General features: G+C 41.2%; 1 protein-coding gene across 3 annotated transcripts in view; it reads right to left on the bottom strand.

The window, feature by feature from the left end:
* Nucleotides 1–20,975, bottom strand: part of NKAIN2 (sodium/potassium transporting ATPase interacting 2) — a 1,142,378-nt gene that overhangs the window by 735,987 nt on the left and 385,416 nt on the right. For all 3 annotated transcript variants that reach the window (XM_089686435.1, XM_089686437.1, XM_089686436.1), the window contains exon 2: nt 16,995–17,132. In XM_089686435.1, coding sequence (XP_089542561.1) covers nt 16,995–17,132 — 138 coding nt within the window. The remainder of the gene's footprint in view (nt 1–16,994; nt 17,133–20,975) is intronic.

The following is a 20,975-nucleotide window of genomic DNA, read 5'->3' as shown; positions in this document are numbered from 1 at the left end:
TGTAGCTGTCGGCGAGGTGTCCGCGGTGAACGGAGTTCGTCCATTATATGCTTCCTTATACTCTGCCGCTTGTTATACCAGTGTCAGGTGGACACTTGTTCTGTGAGTAAGATGACATTTTAATAAATATATACAGTTTTTACTTACTGCACCATCATGCCTTTCCTTTATTTCTGAGTGATACTGCCATTTATGTGGAGGATGATCGATGTATAAAAAGTTCTGGCCATATCGCAGAGTGGCTGCAGAGTATTGCTCCTGGTGTCTGGATTTCAAATTACAGAGGGTTGCTTCTTTGGATTCTTTCATCGCTCCCAGAGCAAATACGCTTGTGCTGATTTATAATTTGATCAGCATTAAGCTCTGGTGAGTTTATTCCATTCATCTGGTGGTGGATTGAGCACGGTGGATTTATTTGTTTTAAGAAGAAATTCTTTTGGATGTGGGACTTTTGTACATGAATAAGAATTTATAAATTTGTTCACTGGGGACTTTTTTTGATAATATAAATTTATAATGTTTGGACTTTCTTTGCACGATATATGATATTTGATATGAGTTAAGCGCATTCCGATTTTGTGTTTTTTACCAGTGTGCATGGAGCCTTAGCCAAATAGCTGTACATAGGATGCAAGTATGAGGCTATCAAGCTGTTTGGATAACATCACATATACTATGGCTGAGGCCAAAATTGTTTAGTGGTGTAGCACCCTCCTAGTTAGGTGCTAGAAGTGAGGCACATTTAGTTTTTGGTGTCTGCTATAGTAGTGCATCTGTGATTGTGTTTTGTCTACTCTGGGTTTTGCAGCTGCAGGATTACCTGTCTCCCCCTATCTTTCTAGAAATCTCTGTAACATAGTGGGAGGTGAGGGTAATGTTTGAGCTGGCCCTGTATACATCCTCAGCCAATACCTGGTTGGTAAATGTGGCCAGCAGGGCACTGAGAAAGGGTTACAGCAGATAGTAGCAGGGTCCTTTGCCTTTGGAGATTGGCTCTGCCTGGAAGTGCTGTTAAACCTTCCAAGGCTTAGGAAAGGCATTAAGAAGTTCTGGATGAGTCTAGCTCACCAAGAAGCAGAAGAGTCACCCCAAAGTCTCAGGAACACAAAGGCAATACCTAAAGAGGATCTTCCTGGGATACCTTGTGTCAGAGTCAGCTGAAGTGAAGGAGGCCTTCAGTCTGCCTGGATCACAGTGAATATACCTCAGAGAATCTTTAGAGAAACAGACTGTTGCTTGTGCACCCCCTTTGGATAGAAGTACTGTTCCAGACCTATCTGCCAGGGCTGTACCTTAAAGGATGGCCCCTGTGCTAAAAGCTATTGCAATCCTCTTGTAGAGGAAACTCTGCTTTACTTTGGTCAACTGGTTTAGGATTGTGTCCTCATTCAAATTCTTTAGTTCTGAGCATCCCAAAGCTTTTATCCCAAATGAAACAACAAAAAATGAACATCATCTGCCTGATCACTGTCTGAAGATTGAGTAGGATTTATCGCACCTAGTCGACAATACCTTGTGCCTGGCTGCTTGTACCACTCGGGGATTGGAACCTGGCTTTAACAGAGGGACCAATTACTGTGGTCTGCACTACAGTAGCAATACATAGATAGTTTTGTATCCAGTGTGTATATTGTAATGTTCTATGTGTCTCACTAAAGTTCAGCTCATGGCTTTTCAGATGTCTTCATTCCTCTGGACATATTATGACACTAACAAGCCCTATTCTTACTTGAAGTTGATCACATTTCACTCTTGAAATACTTCATACATCTGTCAGAATTACAAACATCTGACCTGGCAATACAGTTTCTTTATCCATTCTCATTCCATTTCCACAAACAAAATAGCATTAAAAATAATTACAAGAGGGGTGATGGCGACCACGCAAGAACATGGCCGCTAACTAACTCCTCGGCCGGGGAAACCACCACTCACTGGAACCTCCAACAATTCATAGCTTCTCTTCCTGCTCCATGACACCATGCCATGACACAGCAGCCCCTGGGAGACTGAGCTACCATGGAAGTTGGAAGTCTTCTTCTCCGCTATGCCTCAATGGCCACACCAAAATAACGCTGGAAGCCGCCATGCACAGCTAACTGGGGCAGAAGACTCCACCCAGGCAGACGGTCATTATAGCAATGGTGAGATAGGTCACTTCACTATGCAGATGTCCTGAGCCTCTAGGGCATCCACACATTCACTCTACAGCCCTGCCAAATCCAGGCCCCATATTGACCCAAAAGACAGCTTGGAGCTTCCAGATGATATGGAGGTAGGCAAGCAACAGCCAGACTCCTTTCTTCTTCCAGACACCCCTGATCCAATTGCCTTCTTCCCTACCTCAGGCCAACTTGTCTCTGACTACGCACTAAAAAGGCATGCTTCTTTCCCTTCGTGCCTCTCTGCAAACAGATATGATGGCCTGTATGCATGGCTTTAAAAGGGATCTACAAGCTGTTGGCGACAGAGTAGAGCATATTGAGGATAAGTGTGTCCTGAACAACCTTTAGGGGTACCTCTACATTCCCCTGCTGAGAATTAGTGCTCTTGCACTCTTGCACATGTAACTCCCAAACTATCCTAGCAGACTTCCTGTACGTGCTTCCAGTGGAACTTTTTTTTATGTCTTTGCTACAGCAGTTTCCAAGAGTATGACACCTAGTGCTCTTTTGTCATGATACTTAGGTCGCTGATGATGTTGTTCTTTCCAGTTGAGGTTTAGTTGCTATACTTCCTACATATTGTGTTCGCCGGAATTATACTAGTCACTAATTTCTTTCTTTCATCATCTTTGATGCTCGTCTCAACACTTCTGCATATGCTGCAGCAGATCTCCTTTATGCAAAGATTGACCAATCTAACCCACTCAGAGTTGCAAGCTACTTCAGATCAATCACCTAGCCCTTGATGGGTTTTAAGGAAATATCTATAAACACCAGAGGCATGAACTACCCCACCAAAAGAGCATCTCTATGGATGGAGACCTCTAAAATTCAAGAAGACATTCTATGTGCACAAGAGACCAATTTTCATGCATCTCGGAGTCCGAGGTGCACCCTCAGAGACTTCCCGCATGTCTTCACAGCTTCAGCTCCTTGCAAGAAGAGATGAATCCTTGTAGCAATAACTACACTCTAGCCTTCACTTTAAAGTCATTCCTGCTTGATTTCCAGGGCAGGTACGTTGTTCTTGCCTGTGACATCAATAACCAGCCATATATGCTGGTCAAAATATATGCCCCCAAGACCAATCAGCTTCTTTTTCTTCGTAAGCTTCTACGACGAATCTCTGAAGTCAAATGGGACCATCTCCTCATATGCAGAGACTTCAATCTAACCTCAGATCAATCTAACCTCAGATCCCTCTATTGACTCTTCCAATACTCCCAATAAAAAGACACCATGCTTCACTCCCTTCTACATACAAAAGATTTATTTGATGTATGGCAATGCCACCATGCCAGCAAAAGTGACTACACCTTTTTTTTTCTTGCAGGCACAATACCTACACTAGAATTGGTATGTTTATTGTAGACAAATGGATTCTTCAGCAAGCATCCTCCTCCTCCACATTGGACATTATGTATTCCTATCACGCACTTATATCCCTATATGTGGAGGATTCCAGTCAGCCAGTTAGACTTTGAAGGTGTAATTCTAAAGTGCTTAAAATGCTGGACAATGTCCAAAGGTTAACTCAGCAAATCTGGGATTACTTTGACTCCTCCCTGGAGGATGCCTTCCTGGTCTGGAATGCCCATAAGGCATATATGAGAGGTATTATCCTTCAAGTTTGAGCTCGAGACAGGAAGCAGTTCAAAAATCGATTAGACTTGATCCTAGCTGAGATCCATTCACTTGAATCAGCTAATATAGCCCACCCTTGCCCTCAACATTTATCCGCTCTCATTAGATTTAGGTTAAAATTGAGAAGATTACTGTTTGAATAATATGATAAGTCTGTAAGGATGCTTAAAATTTGCCACTATACCAGCGACAACTGCCCAGGGAAAATCTTGGCCAATAGGCTCAAATCCCAGAAATCTAAGTCGAAAATACCATTTCTCATTCATACCCAGGCCAAAAACAAAATAACTAACCCCCAGGACATGGCAAATTTGTTTTCAGATTGACAGTGACATGTATGACCTCAAAAATGTCTTCCAAACACCCCAACCATCTTCACAAACCATAGGTTGCTTCCTAGCTTGACTACAACTTCCTACTCTTTCTCTAGATCATTTCTCTTCCCTTAACACTCCATTTTCAGAAGCAGAGATTGCTAAGACTTTTGCCTTTCTACCTAATGGTAAAGCTCCAGGCCTGGACAGATTTACCAATGACTACTACAAATTGTTTTAGTGTATTAGTTCCCCATTTACAAAATGTTTTTCAAACAGCAGCTCAAAAAGCCTGAAGGCTTACATTATAACTATTCCTAAGCCTGACAAGGATCCTAAGACACTGACCAATTTTAGGCCTCTTTTTTTTACATAATACAGATGTGAAGATATAAACAAAACTTATAGGAGGGTGCCTGTTTGGTATCTTAATCACCTTGATCAGGCCGGACCAAACTGGTTTTACCAAGGGTTGACAGGCTTCCGACACACCAGGCAAATAATTAACGTGTTGCACTTTGCTGAGGTTCATAGAACACCTTCTCTGCTTCTCTATTTGGATGCAGAGAAGGCGTTCAACAGAGTCCACTGAATATTTTGGGAAAATCTGAGTTTCAGAGGCCAGTACTCTTGGCTATCCTAGTTCTATACTCCTGTCCATCTGAGTAAGTGTAAACATCTAGCCTGCTTTCTAGACCCTTTAATATTTCCAGTGGCACATTGGTTAGCCTCCACTACTCAAATGAAAGAATGCTTGCATTATGAAAAGGCCAAGTAGTGGCATTTGGCCCTCAATGGGCCTCTTCGTCCAACTGGACTAATAGGTCTCATCCACGTAACTGTGCCTTATGAACATAATTTGTACTCTGATTGGTGGTATAGTGGAATCCTTTGATTGCTCTCTCTTAGAATTTGTGATTCCTACATTCTGGTGACTTGAATTTTGGTATTTTTATAATTTGGTACTTTTGTTTATGTGATAGGTTTAGTCAGTTTTCACTCCTAATATATACTTACATTTCTCTTATACCTGCTATTAGTGTACAGTTTGTACTATTTGCTTTTGAAAGCCCAATAAAAATGTACCAAAAAAAATAAAAGAATAAAGCAATGACTTATTTTTTTTTAGTACTTCCACATTTTTAGAGAGCCAAATTAGAAACAAAAAAGAGCTCCATTATGTTTTCTTTACTTTACAGTATGCTAGTTTAGACCTTAAAATCCATATCCTGGTCACACATACTGGTTCTAGCATCCTGCTGCATGACATTTACTTAAGAATGCAATCCCTTTTTTAGAAATATGTCTGCTAACAGAAAGCACACAGTAATTTTTCATTGTGGGTAGCAGTGTACATGGAGAGCACACAGAGCAGATCCTGCAGTGGAGAAACTATCAGTCAGTCCTTACAGCAGGAATTAAGTGGCAAAGCGGACTAATATGACACACCAAGGACAATTTAAGAAAAACTGTCTTGTGCTCTTTTCGTACAAGGTGTTCCTGAAAATGCCAGATGTAAAAAGATTTCTGTAGAGACCAATAAAAAAAAAGCTTCCTACTAAATATAACCAGAACACAAAGCAAGAGCCTCAAGCTAACAAACAGCTGTGCAATCTTTTACACTGTTTCAACCTAAACTGTAGCACAAAAAAAAGAAGAAAATCTAAATTATCTCCAAGATATTAAAAAACAGGTGCAAAAAATCTGGCTTGGGGCTCATTATCCATTATAAAGAAACATAACCATATGACAACCTCAACATAAATCTGAGTAAAAAAACTATATTGCATATACACTGCCCTGTATACTGCCCTCATATGAAGCAGCATTAAAATATGTGATGTGTCTTGTGTATTCAGCGGAATCAAAAGTTAGATGTGAGATGAGGTTAGGCTAAACGAATACAAAAGTTTTCAACTTCTAAGAAATTACAAGTACAATATCACCGCCTCCCCATAAACAATAAAAATGTATTCTCCAAGTAAAAACATATGGTTGAAAAATTGCAAATCACATGGAACATCACAACTATTTACATAAACCAGAGTGTGTGTGTGTGTGCGTACTTGTTTGAGGGATAGGGGGGTGCTAGCAATTATATGCAAGTATTCAGAGCATACTTGCAAATTATGGCAAACTCTTTACTGGGAGTTTTCTCTGTTATATTAATGACAACTCAGAACTCTCCTTAGATGATCCTCAGCCACTATTGCCATCTTCATGGATGTTTCTCTGCCAGTTGTCAGGGGCTTTTCTTCCATAGGCGCAGCCAGCAATCATGTGACTTTCATGCAATTTTGAATTTTCTTCTCATTCCCAGTGGTGTGACAGTAGTCACCAGGATAAATAAAAAAGTGAATGTTCCTGGTGGGGACACAGAAAGCAATAGAAAAACCTACCATGGGTTCAACCTTCCCCCACTCTATTGAAAACTACATAAAAGCTTTCCCTTTAGATCAGTGATGGCGAACCTATGGCACGCGGGCCAGAGCTGGCACGCAGAGCCATCTCAGTGGGCACGCCAGGAAGAAGATGATGAGCGCGCATGGACCGGCCATCCAGATCTCGTCCACACTGGACCCCCATAAAACTACATTTCCCACATGTCTCTGGGGCCAGGGTGGGCGTGGACGAGAGGAAACGGCTCCAATGCGGCTCTGGCACCAGGGGTGATGTAGCCGGGGATGGGCGCGGAAGAGAGGAAGAGGCTCCCACACTGCTCCGGGGCCAGGGGCAACGTGTTCAGCATGAATGGGAATGAGCTGCTGGGCTGGAAGCCATACCGACGCTGCCAGAGGTGAGATTAACTGCTTGCAGTGTCATCCATCAGTGCCCAGCAGTGTCGCCTGTCAGTGCCCAGCAGTGTCGCCCATCAGTGCTGCCCATCAGTGCCACCCATCAATGATGCCCAGCAGTGCCATCCATCAGTGCCCAGCAGTGTCACCTGTCAGTGCTGCCCAGCAGTGCCACATGTCAGTGCCCAGCAGTATCGCCCATCAGTGCTGCCCATCAGTGCCACCCATCAATGATGTCCAGCTGTGCCATCCATCAGTGCCCAGCAGTGTCACCCATCAGTGCCCAGCAGTGTCGCCTGTCAGTGCTGCCCAGCAGTGCCACCTGTCAGTGCCCAGTAGTGTTGCCCATCAGTGCTGCCCATCAGTGCCACCCATCAATGATGCCCATCAGTGCCCAGCAGTGTCACCCATCAGTGCCCAGCAGTGTCGCCTGTCAGCGCTGCCCAGCAGTGCCACCTGTCAGTGCCCAGCAGTGTCGCCCATCAGTGCTGCCCATCAGTGCCACCCATCAATGATGCCCAGCAGTGCCACCGATCAGTGCCGTCTGTCAGTGCGTCCAGGTAGGCAAGTGGTTAATTGCAGTGTTGGCACTTTGAAATAAAAAAGTTGGTTTGTGTTGCAGTTTTGGGCACTCGGGCTCAAAAAGGTTCGCCATCACTGCTTTAGATACACTTTAAGCACATGATTAATTTGCATGGACAGCCCCAGGCAAGGTTTTGTAATTTTTTTACCTTATCCCCCCTCATGCATCCAACTTACAAGCAGTTTGATAGCTTTAAAGTGTTACGAAACCCATTACCCTGCATTCACTATATCAGGTCTCCCACAGTACACAGAACACTGAAATGTAATTATTTTAGTAAATATAAACTGCTAAATACCTTTTCTCATCAGCAGTTGGAGCAGTCTTGTGACTTCTATCAGTGTCCAGCAGAGCACTGCTTAAAGCTTGTAGGAGGAGTTTTCATTCTCCTCTAGGAGGATTCAGGGCTCCTGATCTCTGTCTGGACAGTGCTGATTGGCCCTGTGCTCATCACATGCACACTCCCCCCCCAAAAAAAAACCTCTCTAGCAATACACACTAAACTGAGCATGTCTTCATTGAAGCCCGCCTCACCACCTGCCCCCTGGACCCTATCCCCTCACAGCTCCTCCAGTCACCCGCCTACTCCATCATTCGCTCCCTCACCCACATCTTCAATCTCTCCCTCTCCACTGGCACTTTCCCCTCCCCTCTAAAGCACGCACACATCCCCCCCATACTCAAAAATCCCTCCCTCGACCCCACTGACCTTAACAACCTTAGACCCATCTCCCTGCTGCCATTCACTTCCAAGCTTCTTGAGCGTCTGGCCTACAATCGCCTAAGCGCCCACCTCACTGATAACAACCTCCTTGACCCTCTACAGTCTGGCTTCCGTCCCCTGCACTCCACCAAAACCTCCCTACTTAAAATCACCAACGATCTACTAACCGCCAAAGTTAATGGCCACTATTCTGTCCTCTTGCTCCTTGATCTCTCCGCAGCCTTCGACACTGTCGACCACCCTCTCCTCCTTACTAAACTGCACTCCCTTGGCATCAGGGACGCTGCTCTCTGCTGGTTTTCCTCCTACCTTTCCCAATGCTCCTTCAGCGCCACCTATAACACTGCCATCTCCCCCTCCCTCCCCCTCTCTGTCGGAGTCCCCCAAGGCTCTGTCCTCGGACCCCACCTCTTCTCCATCTACACCTCCTCCCTTGGCAAACTAATACACTCCCATGGCTTCAATTACCACCTCTATGCCGACGACACACAAATTTACTTCTCCACCCCCCACCTCACCCCCTCACTCTCCGCCCGCATCGCCCACCTCCTGAACGACATATCAGACTGGATGTCGCTCCATTTCCTCAAACTTAACCTGTCCAAACAGAGCTCCTGGTCTTTCCCCCACCCCGCGCGCCCCCCTCCTCTCCATCACTACTAACAATGCCACCATCACTCCCACCCCACATGCCAAAGTCCTGGGTGTCACCCTGGACTCACACCTCTCCTTCCTACCCCAAGTTCAATTGCTATCAAGACCATGCAGGCTCCACCTCCGCAACATCTCCAAGATACGTACATTCCTCACCCCAGACACTCCTAAACAACTCGTACACTCCCTCATCATCTCACGCCTGGACTACTGCAACTCCCTTCTCACTGACCTACCCAAACGAACGCTATCCCCACTCCAGTCGATCCTGAACTCAGCGGCGAGACTCATCCACCTCACCAACCGCTCCACATCAGCCCCCCCCCTCTGCCAATCGCTTCACTGGCTCCCGAATGCCCAGCGCATCAAATTCAAATTGTTAACCCCGACCTACAAAGCCATTCACAATGCCACCCCAAACTACATAACCGACCTGGTACCCAAATACTACCCTACCTGTGCCCTTCGCTCCTCACAGGACGTCCTACTCTCTAGCTCCCTGGTCTCCTCCTCCCACGCCCGATTGCAGGATTTCTCCAGGACTTCCCCCATCCTCTGGAATTCCCTACCCCAATCCATAAAACTATCACCTACCCTCATCACCTTCAGGCGCACCCTGAAGACCCACCTCTTCAGGGAATCCTACCCCACCCTCACCAAACAGCTGACCTCCCCCACTCCTCCCACCACTTCATTCCCCACAGCCATTTCCTCCTGTACCACTTTCCCCTCCCTCCTAGATTGTAAGCTCGAAAGAGCAGGGCCCTCGAACCCCTCGTGTATTGTATTGTTTTTGTCTTGTCTCATGTTCTGTCCCCCTTGCTATTGTACAGCGCTGAGCAAACCCTTTGGCACTATATAAATACTGTATAATAATAATAATGTGAAGAGTCACTCCAAACCTCTGTTCTATCAAGAGATATTTAGGGAGCAATGAAAGAAGGGCAGGATCAGAGGAGAGGATCAAACAATCTTTTTACACTATGCAGAGGATTAACCTCTGAATTTACTGTTGTGGGTTTAGTAACGCTTTAATTAAAGTGGAAAGCAAGTCAAAACCTAACTAATATACTCCCACCCCCATTCTATGCCTATTCTATGTACCCTGTAAAATGAAAGATTCCTATACTTTCCTATTCTGAAGTTGCTCCAGGCCAGTCACATGATCAGGTCCCAGTGCTGGCTTTAGTGTAGTGGAGGGACAGCCAACAATGGATGCCCCATAGCAAGCCTACGTGTGACATTATTACACAAGCTCTGCAGCAATTGTTGGCGATCTCTCTGAAGCTGGTGCTTGGGAAATAATGTGACCATACCAGAGCAACTTCAGAATTGGTATGTATAAGGATCTTTCCTTTTACAGGGTAGATAGAGTAGGCTTAGAATGGGGGCAAGGCTATATTGAAGCTTAGTTAGGTTTTAATGTGCCTTCAACTTTAATAAAAGTTATGAAGCTAATGAAGTGTACCAAAATATTGCAGGTTAATGGGTTGCTTAAATAATGTAAGAAGACTAAAGCAATCTTGAAGGGCGATATCTAAAATTAATACTAAATAATACACATAACAAATGTAAGAAATAGATATACCAAGTCATGGCAGGTGTTATTTTGAGTAATATTTAAACTGATAATCAATTCCCCTGTACTAACAATTATCACCATTTACTTCCAGGAAGGAATTTAAATGAAAAACTGTGATAGGATCACCCATTGCAATATAGGGGTATTTTTTGTAATGTTAGCCGTGCAACAAAACCTGTCCTACATTGACTTTTGCAGTTTTGCTAGGGCATAAGTGTTATTTTCTACAACACTCTACCAAAAATGTAGCCATTATAATCGGATCCTAGTGAATATAACCTGCCTGGCACAGTAGGATACATTATTTATTGAAGTTTAAACTCGTATTTTACAGAATGCAACAGAAAAACAATTCAAAGGAAAATGAAACACCTACGGGAAAGATACAAGATACTAACTACAGCAGGCTTAGAAGTCCTTATCTATATATGGTGCAGGTCTATGACTCAAAATATTTTCATCATGACAGCCAAGTATTTTCAGAACCTGGAATCAGCAATGGCAGTGTCCATGCTTCTCCTAGAAAAGGTTCCCTTTAAAATATTTCAAAAGTCTGAATATATTATTTAGACACCAAAAGGATGGAGAAAGGGTGGCAGTACCAGTAACGCTGCAGACAGAAATATTCCTTAGGGAAGGCAGAGCATATACTTATGGATAATTTTTCATCCTGTCAGAGTTCTGATTATACAGTAACTATCCTTAGGGATAGGTATAGGATGTTCATGAAAGTGGGGTGGTTCAGGTGCCAGTTTCACCCTACAAAGCTTAAACATGAAAACTACGGGAATTTTGTTGAATTTACATACATTTTGATAACACAGGTCTGGCGACTAAAAAGCTGTTTGATTATTTTCATCTAATTTCCATGTATTTTGGTGTGCTGAAAACAAATAAAATATTGAAAAAACTCCTAGACGTCATGATTTGCCACAAAATGCAAAATTGTCTTCATATTTATCAAATTTTTTAAATTTTTGGTATTTTCTTTTAATTATGGGTTTTTAACCAAATTTAAAGTCCAAATTACTATTAATTAATTCACATAAGTGCATTTAAGATATAAAATGCCAAAAAAACCTTAAAGGGGTTGTCCGAGTTATGTAAAAAAAAATATAGTACTGTAAATCTGATGGTCAGCAATATATACATAAGCTAATCAAGTTTTAGGGAAAAAAAATTCTATTTCATCATTTCCCTAGTTCTCTTCTGGCCCTTTGTTGTTATTTGCAGGTAAACAATCTCTGCCCCTCCTCCCCTACAAGTGCTGCTCTGAGTGACATGTCTGACTACTGGGATACTCAGCAGCATGCTTTATGTATAAGCCTCACCCCTGAGTCTGTGCTTCTAATGGTAGAAGGGGTTAATCTTTCCTGAAGAATCCAGTGGGAGGGAGACACAGGGCAGATAGCAGCAGCTCCTGTCAGTGCAGGGGGGCTTGGCCAGCACTGTGACTTCTCTTGTACAGACACAGAGCTGCTCTCTCATGCAGTCCACGCTTGTGCATGAATCATCATCAGGTTCTTGGTTCTAGGCTGTTCACACTTTTTCATCGCAGTTCATGTTAGCTCGTCATTCTTCAACCGTTATGTTATGGCTCCACGAAAGTGTATTAATTCGCCAGACAGTTTCTGTTTCATCTGTGGTGAATATACAGTGTTGAAGCAACAGCAGAATATTACAGACTTTGTGAAAAAAGTATACTTTGCATACTTTGGACTAAAAATTGGAGATCAAGATAAAGTTTGTGCGCCTCATAAAGTGTGCAAACGGTCTGTTGAGGACCTCTGAAACTGGTTCAAGGGTAAGAAAAAATCTTTCCGTTATGGGATTCCTATGGTATGGCGAGAGCAAAAGAACCATAGTGACAACTGTTACTTTTGTTCATGCGATGTGAAAAGGTTTAATTCCAAATGGAAGCATTCCATTTCATACCCCAATCTTCACTCAGCAATTCGGCCCATCCCCCATGGCACAGATATACAAGTACCCAAGCCCCCTGCTACCTTGGAAGAGATACCTAGCTCCGATGAAGGTGAAGTGATACCTGAACCAGATGACGAATCAAGTTCTGACTTTGAAGATGATACAAGACCAAAATTGTTTTCTCAGGAGGAGATGAATTATTATGTAAGAGACTTGAATCTTCCCAAAGATGCCGCTGAGTTACTCGAATCTAGGCTGAAAAGCAGGAATTTATTGTTGCCAGGAGTGTCATCTTCATGGTTCAGACATCGTGAAAAGGTGTTCGTTCCTTACTTCGCCCAGGAAGACAAGTTGGTTTATTGCATCAATGTTGAAGGTCTGATGGGTCAATTTAAAATCTAATATGATTCAGAGCAATGGCGTCTTTTTTTATAGATTCTTCAAAAAGAAGTCTCAAAGCAGTTTGTTAGGGATCCAGGTATGACCAGAAATGTGTGGACTGACACAGGGAACAGCAGGCTTCAGAAATGAAATAATAATAGAATTTATTAAGAGCCGCAACAAAATAAACAAACGCAGTGCAAACAAAACCAAACCTTAAAGTAATATAAATAAGAACAAGTGTTGTCAGGGCTGGAGAGGTGGAGTGGTCAGGCAGGCCGGGTTGGGAACAATCGGGCAGACAAGGTACAACAGGAGCAGGCAGGAGAATGGTCAGGAATAGCCGGGGTCAGTGCAGGCGGAATTCGATCAGTGTCAGGGTCAAGCAGAGAAACGAGGCAGGCAGGCAGATGACAGGTACAGGGGCTCATGGGAAACAAACACCAAGGCACTGATTGCAGGCCTGGTCCTGCTTAAATAGACCTCCTGCAATCAGCAACAGGTGATGGCTTGATTGCAGGAGTGAGACCCTGGCTTCTGAAAGCACCCTCTGGTAGTAGCTGGTATTGCAGCCCACAGAGCAAGTGAGCCACAGCCCTACCAGTGGTGAGTCCATTCCTGACACAGGTTTACTCCACAACGGTGGTTTTTACGCTTCCATACCTGTAGGTCATTCCGTACACTTGAAGGAAACCAATGAGAACTTGGAATTGGTTCTTCGTAAACTTAAATATGAAGACCATGGTTGGCAAGTGTGTGAGGACTTGTGCATGCTGCTCGGGCAACAAGCTGGGTATACCAAATACCCTTGTTTTCTGTGTCTATGGGACAGTCGAGACCGACAAAATCACTGGACCAAGAAGAGTTGGCAGTCGAGGGCGCTAACAGTCGGTGAAAAAAAAGTCCTCCGAGAAACTTTGGTACCTTCCCATAAAGTTCTTCTGCCACTTCTCCACATAAAATTGGGATTGATGAAGCAATTCGTAAAATCACTTCCAAGAGATGGAGAATGCTTCAAATACTTGGTCACCAAGTTTCCAGGCCTGTCGGAGGCAAAATTGAAGGAAGGTGTGTTCATCGGACCAAACATTAGAAGGCTTATAGTTGATCAAGAGTTTGTCAATACCATGGCGGATCCTCAAAAAAGGGTGGATTGCATTTAAAGAAGTCGTACAGAAATTTTTAGGCAATAACAAAGATCCTCACTACAAAAAGATCGTTGGATGAATGCTGAAAGCATTTCAAGCCTTAGGTTGCCTGATAATATTTGAAAGTGCATTTCCTCCAGTTCCACCGTGACTACTTTCCTGAAAATTTGGGAGCTGTGAGTGAGGAACAAGGTGAATGATTCCACCAAGACATTAAAGAGATGGAAAGGAGATACCAGGGAAAATGGAGCATTACAATGATGGCAGACTACTGTTGGATGCTTCAGAGAGACATTACAGATGCTACTCACAAGCGTAAATGCACCAAGAGGTGCCTCACAGGGAAGAAGAATCGAGTTTAGTGTGTGTAGGTGAACTCATTTCAGTTTAAAAAAGGATTTGCATGAAAAAATTGTAATAAAACTTTAATTTTAAAAGTCTATTTCCATTTATTTTGAGGTATTGCCTTATTTAACATAGTTATCTAAATTGTCAGGAAATGTGATGTCCTACGACAAAATGGAGGTCATTTTCGGATTCAGCGCACCAAAAAAAATAAAGATTATGTGGAATAACCAAAACAGCTCTTGAAAAAAAATTTTTTGCAGACCTATGTAATCAAAGTACGTAGCAAAGTTACAGGCAGTTAATGTGATACAGCTCAAAAGGAATCCTCTACTCCAGTTAAAAATATATCATTGCTACACAAGCCAGTGTACGTTGGTATTAATAAAACAATGAACTTTCAATTTCAATCTGACGTCAGTTATGATATTCTAAAACTACCAAAAATGTAAATGTGACTTACTTGTCACCGCAGCAATCAAGGGTATGCGCTGCATGCTGTTTGTGAAAAAAACTGCCAGAAATGTAACTGGCACACTGCATTTTTCAGCAATTTTTCTCTTATTAAAACACTTGACCTAATGATGTTATTATAGCAGACAGAGCCTCCCCACCTAGCACCCAGGAGGTAGGAAATGGCTGCAGGAAGTCATGCAAGTGAATTGAAGCCATATGTTGGTTTCAACAAAAAAAAGTAGCCAGGGCTCTTTAATGGTATGCAACGTATACAACTAATTAGGAGACATTTGTTTCTAAACAACAGTGAAGTTGCACTTAAAATGTATGAAAAATAATGGTTTTAAAAATAAATATACTCTTATTTGTACAGTATAAAGTATGTGCAATATACAATCATCAGAATTAATTTCATCATTCATTCCTCAAAAATATGATAAATAATGTGCTTTTAAATATATGTTGTTCTAAATTCAATGTCATTCTTGTTTCTGAACATTTCTAAGAATGCTTTTTAACCTTATTACTAATTAAATTTATGTATTTAATTTGTAAATATTATGATTTAATATATTTAATGCAATTTACAGAAGGTCCTGTACAGAATAAATATAATAAAACTAGCTACAGGTCCCACTTCAAAGCAAATATGTGCTTTGCAAAGCAGAGTAAAGCAATGGACACACTTTAAAAGCCCAGTCACATTTGTTTTTTTTGGTGCTTCGTGTTAATGCATGTCATTTCAGACATTAAGGTGCATTGCAGTTAGGCTGCCCGTTTTTTTTTGAATGGGCTACCAATGGGTCAGATGTATTAACATACGTGCAGTGATTATTCAAACTTAGTGCACCACAGAGCATGCCTGTACATTACTGCATGTTGCAGTGTGCATTTGAGTGCCTTTTACAAAAAAAGGAAGGAGCACACTTTTGCACAGAACTTGAGTTAACACAATGCGGTGGTATAAAAAAAGCCTTCAAACTAGCTCCTTTGGCAGCTTTTACTTACCTACTCTCCCCTGCCACTTCAATCACTGCTGGAAAAAAAAAGAAATAACAAACAACCCTGTGTAAACTCCAAGTTGATCCTAGTTGGAGCCAAGCGCCAATCATCAGTACTATCAGCAGGAGGAAAGTGAATCACATGCACACATATACTCAAAAATACAGGATATTGCTCACTTCTGGAAGTGAACAGGGCATCTGGTGAGTTAAGGGAAGGTGGGTTTAAACTGCTTCATTGCAAGTCAAAACCTAACTAAGCCTAAATCTACTTTCACCCCCATTCTAAGCCTATTCTATTTACCCTGTAAAAGGAAAGATTCCTGAACGTTTCCTCCCACCAAACTTTGATGACTCATTGTTCCTTCCCTGACGTTCTCTTCTCCTGTATTGAGATAGTCCTAAGAGCCGTGTTTTGTGTTGTCCTGGTTCTGAGATTCTCTATTCTCTCCTGGAAGTTACACGCTCACCCTCTCTCCCCCACTCTCACTTTTAGTCTCTTCTAATTCTCCCTCCCTTTCTTTTTTTATTTTTTCTTCCTTTCTCCTTTTTATTCTTCCAGTCTGCCTTTGCCCCCCTTCTCATGTTTCATACGGATCCTCCAAATGGTCATTGGGAACAGTGCTACATCTCTGTTTTACATTTAGATCCTATCTTCCCATGTACCACAGTGTCCCTTCATGTCTTTATATGGTTCCTTGTAACAAGTTTTCATGCAATAATTCTTCTTCCCTGTAGGGCAACATGTTTTCTGTATTCACTCAAACCTGCATATGTTCATGTCCTACTTCTAATTCTTTTTATGTTTTTGAAAACACTAAAAGTTTGAACAAAGAAAAGGAAAGATTCCTATACATACCAATTCTGAAGTTTCTCTGGTCCGGTCGCATTATCTCTCCAGAGCCAGCTTCAGTGAAGAGGAGATTGCCAACAATGGCTGCAGAGCCTCTGTGATGATGTCTCCCATAGGCTTACTATGGGGCATCCATTGTTGGCTGTCCCTCCTCTATATTGAAGCTGGTGCTGGGACCTGATCATGTGACCAGACCGGAGTGACTTCAGAATAGGAAAGTATAGGAATCGTTCCTTTAACAGGATAGATAGAATAGACTTAAAATTGGGGTGGGAGTAGATTTAATCTTAGTTAGGTTTTGCCTTGCCTTCCATGAAATATGCCTTCCATGAAATATGTTCATATTTCATTTTTTTTCAAACCTAGAAGCAAATAAATCATAGTTTTTTTATAATATACAAAAAGCAATATATGCATACTTACTCCTGTTATATATCTCGTTCTACACTGGATGGTTCCAAATATTCCAAGAATGACAATAATAATATGAACAAAATTTGCCAGGATAGGTGCCCACTGGTAGCCCAGGAAGTCAAATATTTGTCTCTCCAGTATACATGCCTGTAATGAAAAAAATATATATTTAACATTGCAGATAGATACACTATATTAAATAAAACATTAAGAAATATTTTGAAAACTTAATATCCCACAATATCCATCAAAACTACATTAGCTTAAACATTTTGTCACCTGAAATTATTTTTTTTCATTAAAAAATATCAAAATTGGGTAAGCCTCACTCGTTTAACCCCTTCATGCCTAAAGGTAAAACAAATCTTAAAGACTATGTAAAATTTTACAACTTTGACATGTGTTAGTAAAACTGTACATATCATCACAACTACTTTGTGCATCCAGATGCATTATACCTTGTTTTTTTTCAGGATAAATTGTGCTTTCATTTGGTGGTAAATGGTAATGGATATCTCCTGATTTTTTTTATTATCAAAAGAAAACTGGCCCAAAATAGTAAAAAAAATCATTTTTTTTACTTTAGTTGTCTGTTTCTTGTTACTACCATAACCTATCACCAAAGAACAACCTAAAATAAATTTTCTAGCTCTTAAGGATCGCAGCAATACCATATATGTGTATGCTATTTGTTGTTTGTACCTGAACTACAGCCCATAAACAATAGCGCGCATTTTGTTTTTTGTTTTTTCTTTAAATAAAAACACACTGACACTGATATCAATTAAAACAAATCCTGACCTTTGAGATCCTGACCTTTGACCCTGATGTTGACCCAAATACTAACCCTGGCACTGAACTAGATCAAACCTTGATCTAGGTATATTCTTTAATTTTTAATATTTATTTGTCTTTTTTTTTTCTTTTTACAAACAGTTTTTTTTCTCTCTTTGCAAGGAGAGAGAGAGATACTATGTATCTCCCATTCAGAGAGAAAAAAATGCAAGAGGGATGGGCTTCACAGTGACTGAACACTGTGATAGCCAATCAGAGGCTATCACAACGATCAAGTGACCCGGAATCAGGAGTCCCGGGTCCCGACTGTTAGACCAGGACCCAGGGCTCTCAGTGACACCATGGTTTTTGTGTTGGAAGCGTGCTGTGCGGCTTGCTCCCAGCATAAAAACAGGTACGCAAATATGCAGCCCCACGTAAAAAAGCCAAGTTCTGTGAGGCCACATATTTGTGTGACGTCAGCGTCAAGGGGTTAAACAGCAGTCCACAAAGTGTGAGAACAAATGGTTTAAAGAGCCACTTCAATCTCAGCTTTATTGTCTAATCAGCTTTTTCTACCTAGACAATATGCAATTATACTTTTCATAAGATCTTTATTGTTTGTATAAATGGGCTTGTTTATGATAGAAGTAATTTTGGCCAGCCATAGACAATGTGATTTTTTTCCCTGCAACCCGTATATAAACAAGCCCTCGATTCCCCTGCCTTGGAGAAATTTTGTTCTCCCCGTCCCTGCTGGGAAAACACTGGCAATATTCACATGAAAAATTTGACAGGCTGGTTATACCAGGGGTAAAAATTTACTCTGAATCTGTGGCTATCTTAAGTGATACCCACAGATATCAGAAGTGGGTTAGGCTGGTCTAGGTGGAAGAGGCAGGTCAGTGACTAAGCGGTTCTTTTCATCACTGCTTCTGGAGTGACGGTATCTGGCCATGGTGTATGATTGGTTCCGAGAGGACATTTACGGTGACTGATGTGGAGTCAGGCTTTCCATGGAGATATCGAACTTTTATGACCACTCTATAAATTGAGGGTCATATCCATCTGGTAAGCTGCTGGGCTCTATCACCTATCAGTGTGTTACATCTCCTCACAGAATTGGTGTTGGGATCCTATCCTTTGGATGAAGATTTTGCATCATTTTTTCCTTTATAGACTTACTATATGGCTTTTATCAATGCCACTTAAGCGCTGCAACAGAATACAAACTTTTTCCTTTACTAAGTTACAACCACAGTGTAGAAAACCAGTATGTCAAGCAAGCTGCAGCTAAAAAATCAACTGTTTTAAAGAACATCAAAATCAAATGAATAAAATCTCATATACAGTACGCTTTAACATATTAACATTATTGCAAAAATGATTTTCAGTCTTTTTGAAATATGCATTTTTCATGAAATGAGCACTTTTTCATTTTTTTAATTCTGCCATGATGGTCCTTGCTTAGACACTTTCTGTTATGAGGTGATAACTGTCTCACAATTGTGAACCTGCACTGTCACCCTGTTACATGCACCCTGTTTAGCTTACAAGTGGCAAATACACAGTATATTGTGCTGGCATTGTCTAACATTTTGCTAATAAGAAGCTGACTCAGAATAATGATGTGCAGTTGACTACTTGACTATAGTATATAAAGAGAAAATGGCTGAAAAAGGGCAGAGGAGATCAACAACAAATGCACAAGATGCACAAAAAGTGAAAAATAAAACAGTGTTTTATTTAATAAAAAAGCATATTGTGTATGATATACAATGGGGTTGATTCACTAGACAGAAAAAGACGGTTCTCTTAGCAAAGAAAATTTCCCCCGATCTTATGAATGTGGTGAAATTTTACTTTGCAAAGAACCTCAATCAAATGCCAGAAAAATAATAGCAATAAAAAACAGCATTTTTGCCAGAGCATGATTGGATGATGGAAGTCAACAGATTTTCACCTCATTCACTAAGTTCTGGAGAAAATTCCCTTGCAAAGTGTAACTACCCTTGTAAAGTAAACAGTTTATTTGCCTTCAGTAAATCAAACCCAATGTTTTCGTAAACTAAGGGGTTATTTACTAAAGCTGGAGGTTGTAAAATCTGGTGGAGCTCTGCATAGAAACTAATCAGCTTCCAGGTTTTATTGCCAAAGCTTATTTGAACAAGCTGAAGTTAGAAACTATCATGCGCAGCTGCACCAGATTCTGAGTGCACCAGTTCTAGTAAATCTCCTCCTAAATGTCATCCAGCTCACTACTTTTTCATTTTTCACTCATAAAAACTGCATTTTTGGTAAAAAAAAAAATACTTAAACACCCCAAAACAATATATATTTTCAGAAAGCAAATAAATATTGGCATGTAGAACAAAGGGATGATTGCAGCTGGGATTTTGACATCTCTCTGAACACAGAACCCAGATTTATATTCTGCAGAAGTCCTATTGCTCACTGCCCTGACATTGTTTATTGTAGTCCTGGGCTTCCAGGAGGAACAGGAAAACCCAGGAATCATAGTGGGGAAAATGAGAGAAGAGGGCAAGTAGGCTCTCTTTATCTCTCTATAATCTTATATCTCTGATATAATACAGAATAATAACAGAATACAACTTCTTTATCTATGAGCATGGTTTGAACCTTGCAAAGTCAGAATATATGGAACATGCCCAATGTGCTTAACCACTTCAAATCTGGACACTTTCATCCCCTTCCAGTCCAGGCCAATTTTCAGCTTTCAGTGCTATCACACTTTAAATGACAATTGTGGGTCATGCAACACTGTACCCATATGACATTCTTAGCATTTTTGGAGACAGATAAAGCTTTATTTTGGTGGCATTTATTCCCCACTGGGATTTTTATTTTCTTTTTGCTATATAAATGAAAAAGTCCAAAAAATGTTTTTAAAAAAGTGTTTTTCTTATAAAATTTTGCAAATAAATAATCTTTCTTCAAAAGTCCTGGCCACAATGTATTCATCTATCTTTTTAGTAAAAAAAAAATAAAATAACCCAAATTAGTTTATAACCAACAATTATAATGTTTCAACATTTTTGTTTACATTTTTATTTAATTTTGTTATATTATTATTTATGTTTTTTTAACATACTGTCACCCTAGCAGTACAGTGTCACCATAGTGACACTGTACTACATGTGGGGGGTGATGAAGATTTTTTTTCTTTTTTTACACTGATTGCTTTTACACCCATAA

Source organism: Staurois parvus, unplaced genomic scaffold, assembly GCF_062004578.1.
Source record: "Staurois parvus isolate SC_StPar_1 unplaced genomic scaffold, SC_StPar_1.0 ptg000397l, whole genome shotgun sequence".
NCBI classification, from domain to species: domain Eukaryota; kingdom Metazoa; phylum Chordata; class Amphibia; order Anura; family Ranidae; genus Staurois; species Staurois parvus.
The sequence above is the reverse complement of the archived record's forward strand: the minus strand, read 5'-3'. Positions and strand labels throughout refer to the sequence as shown.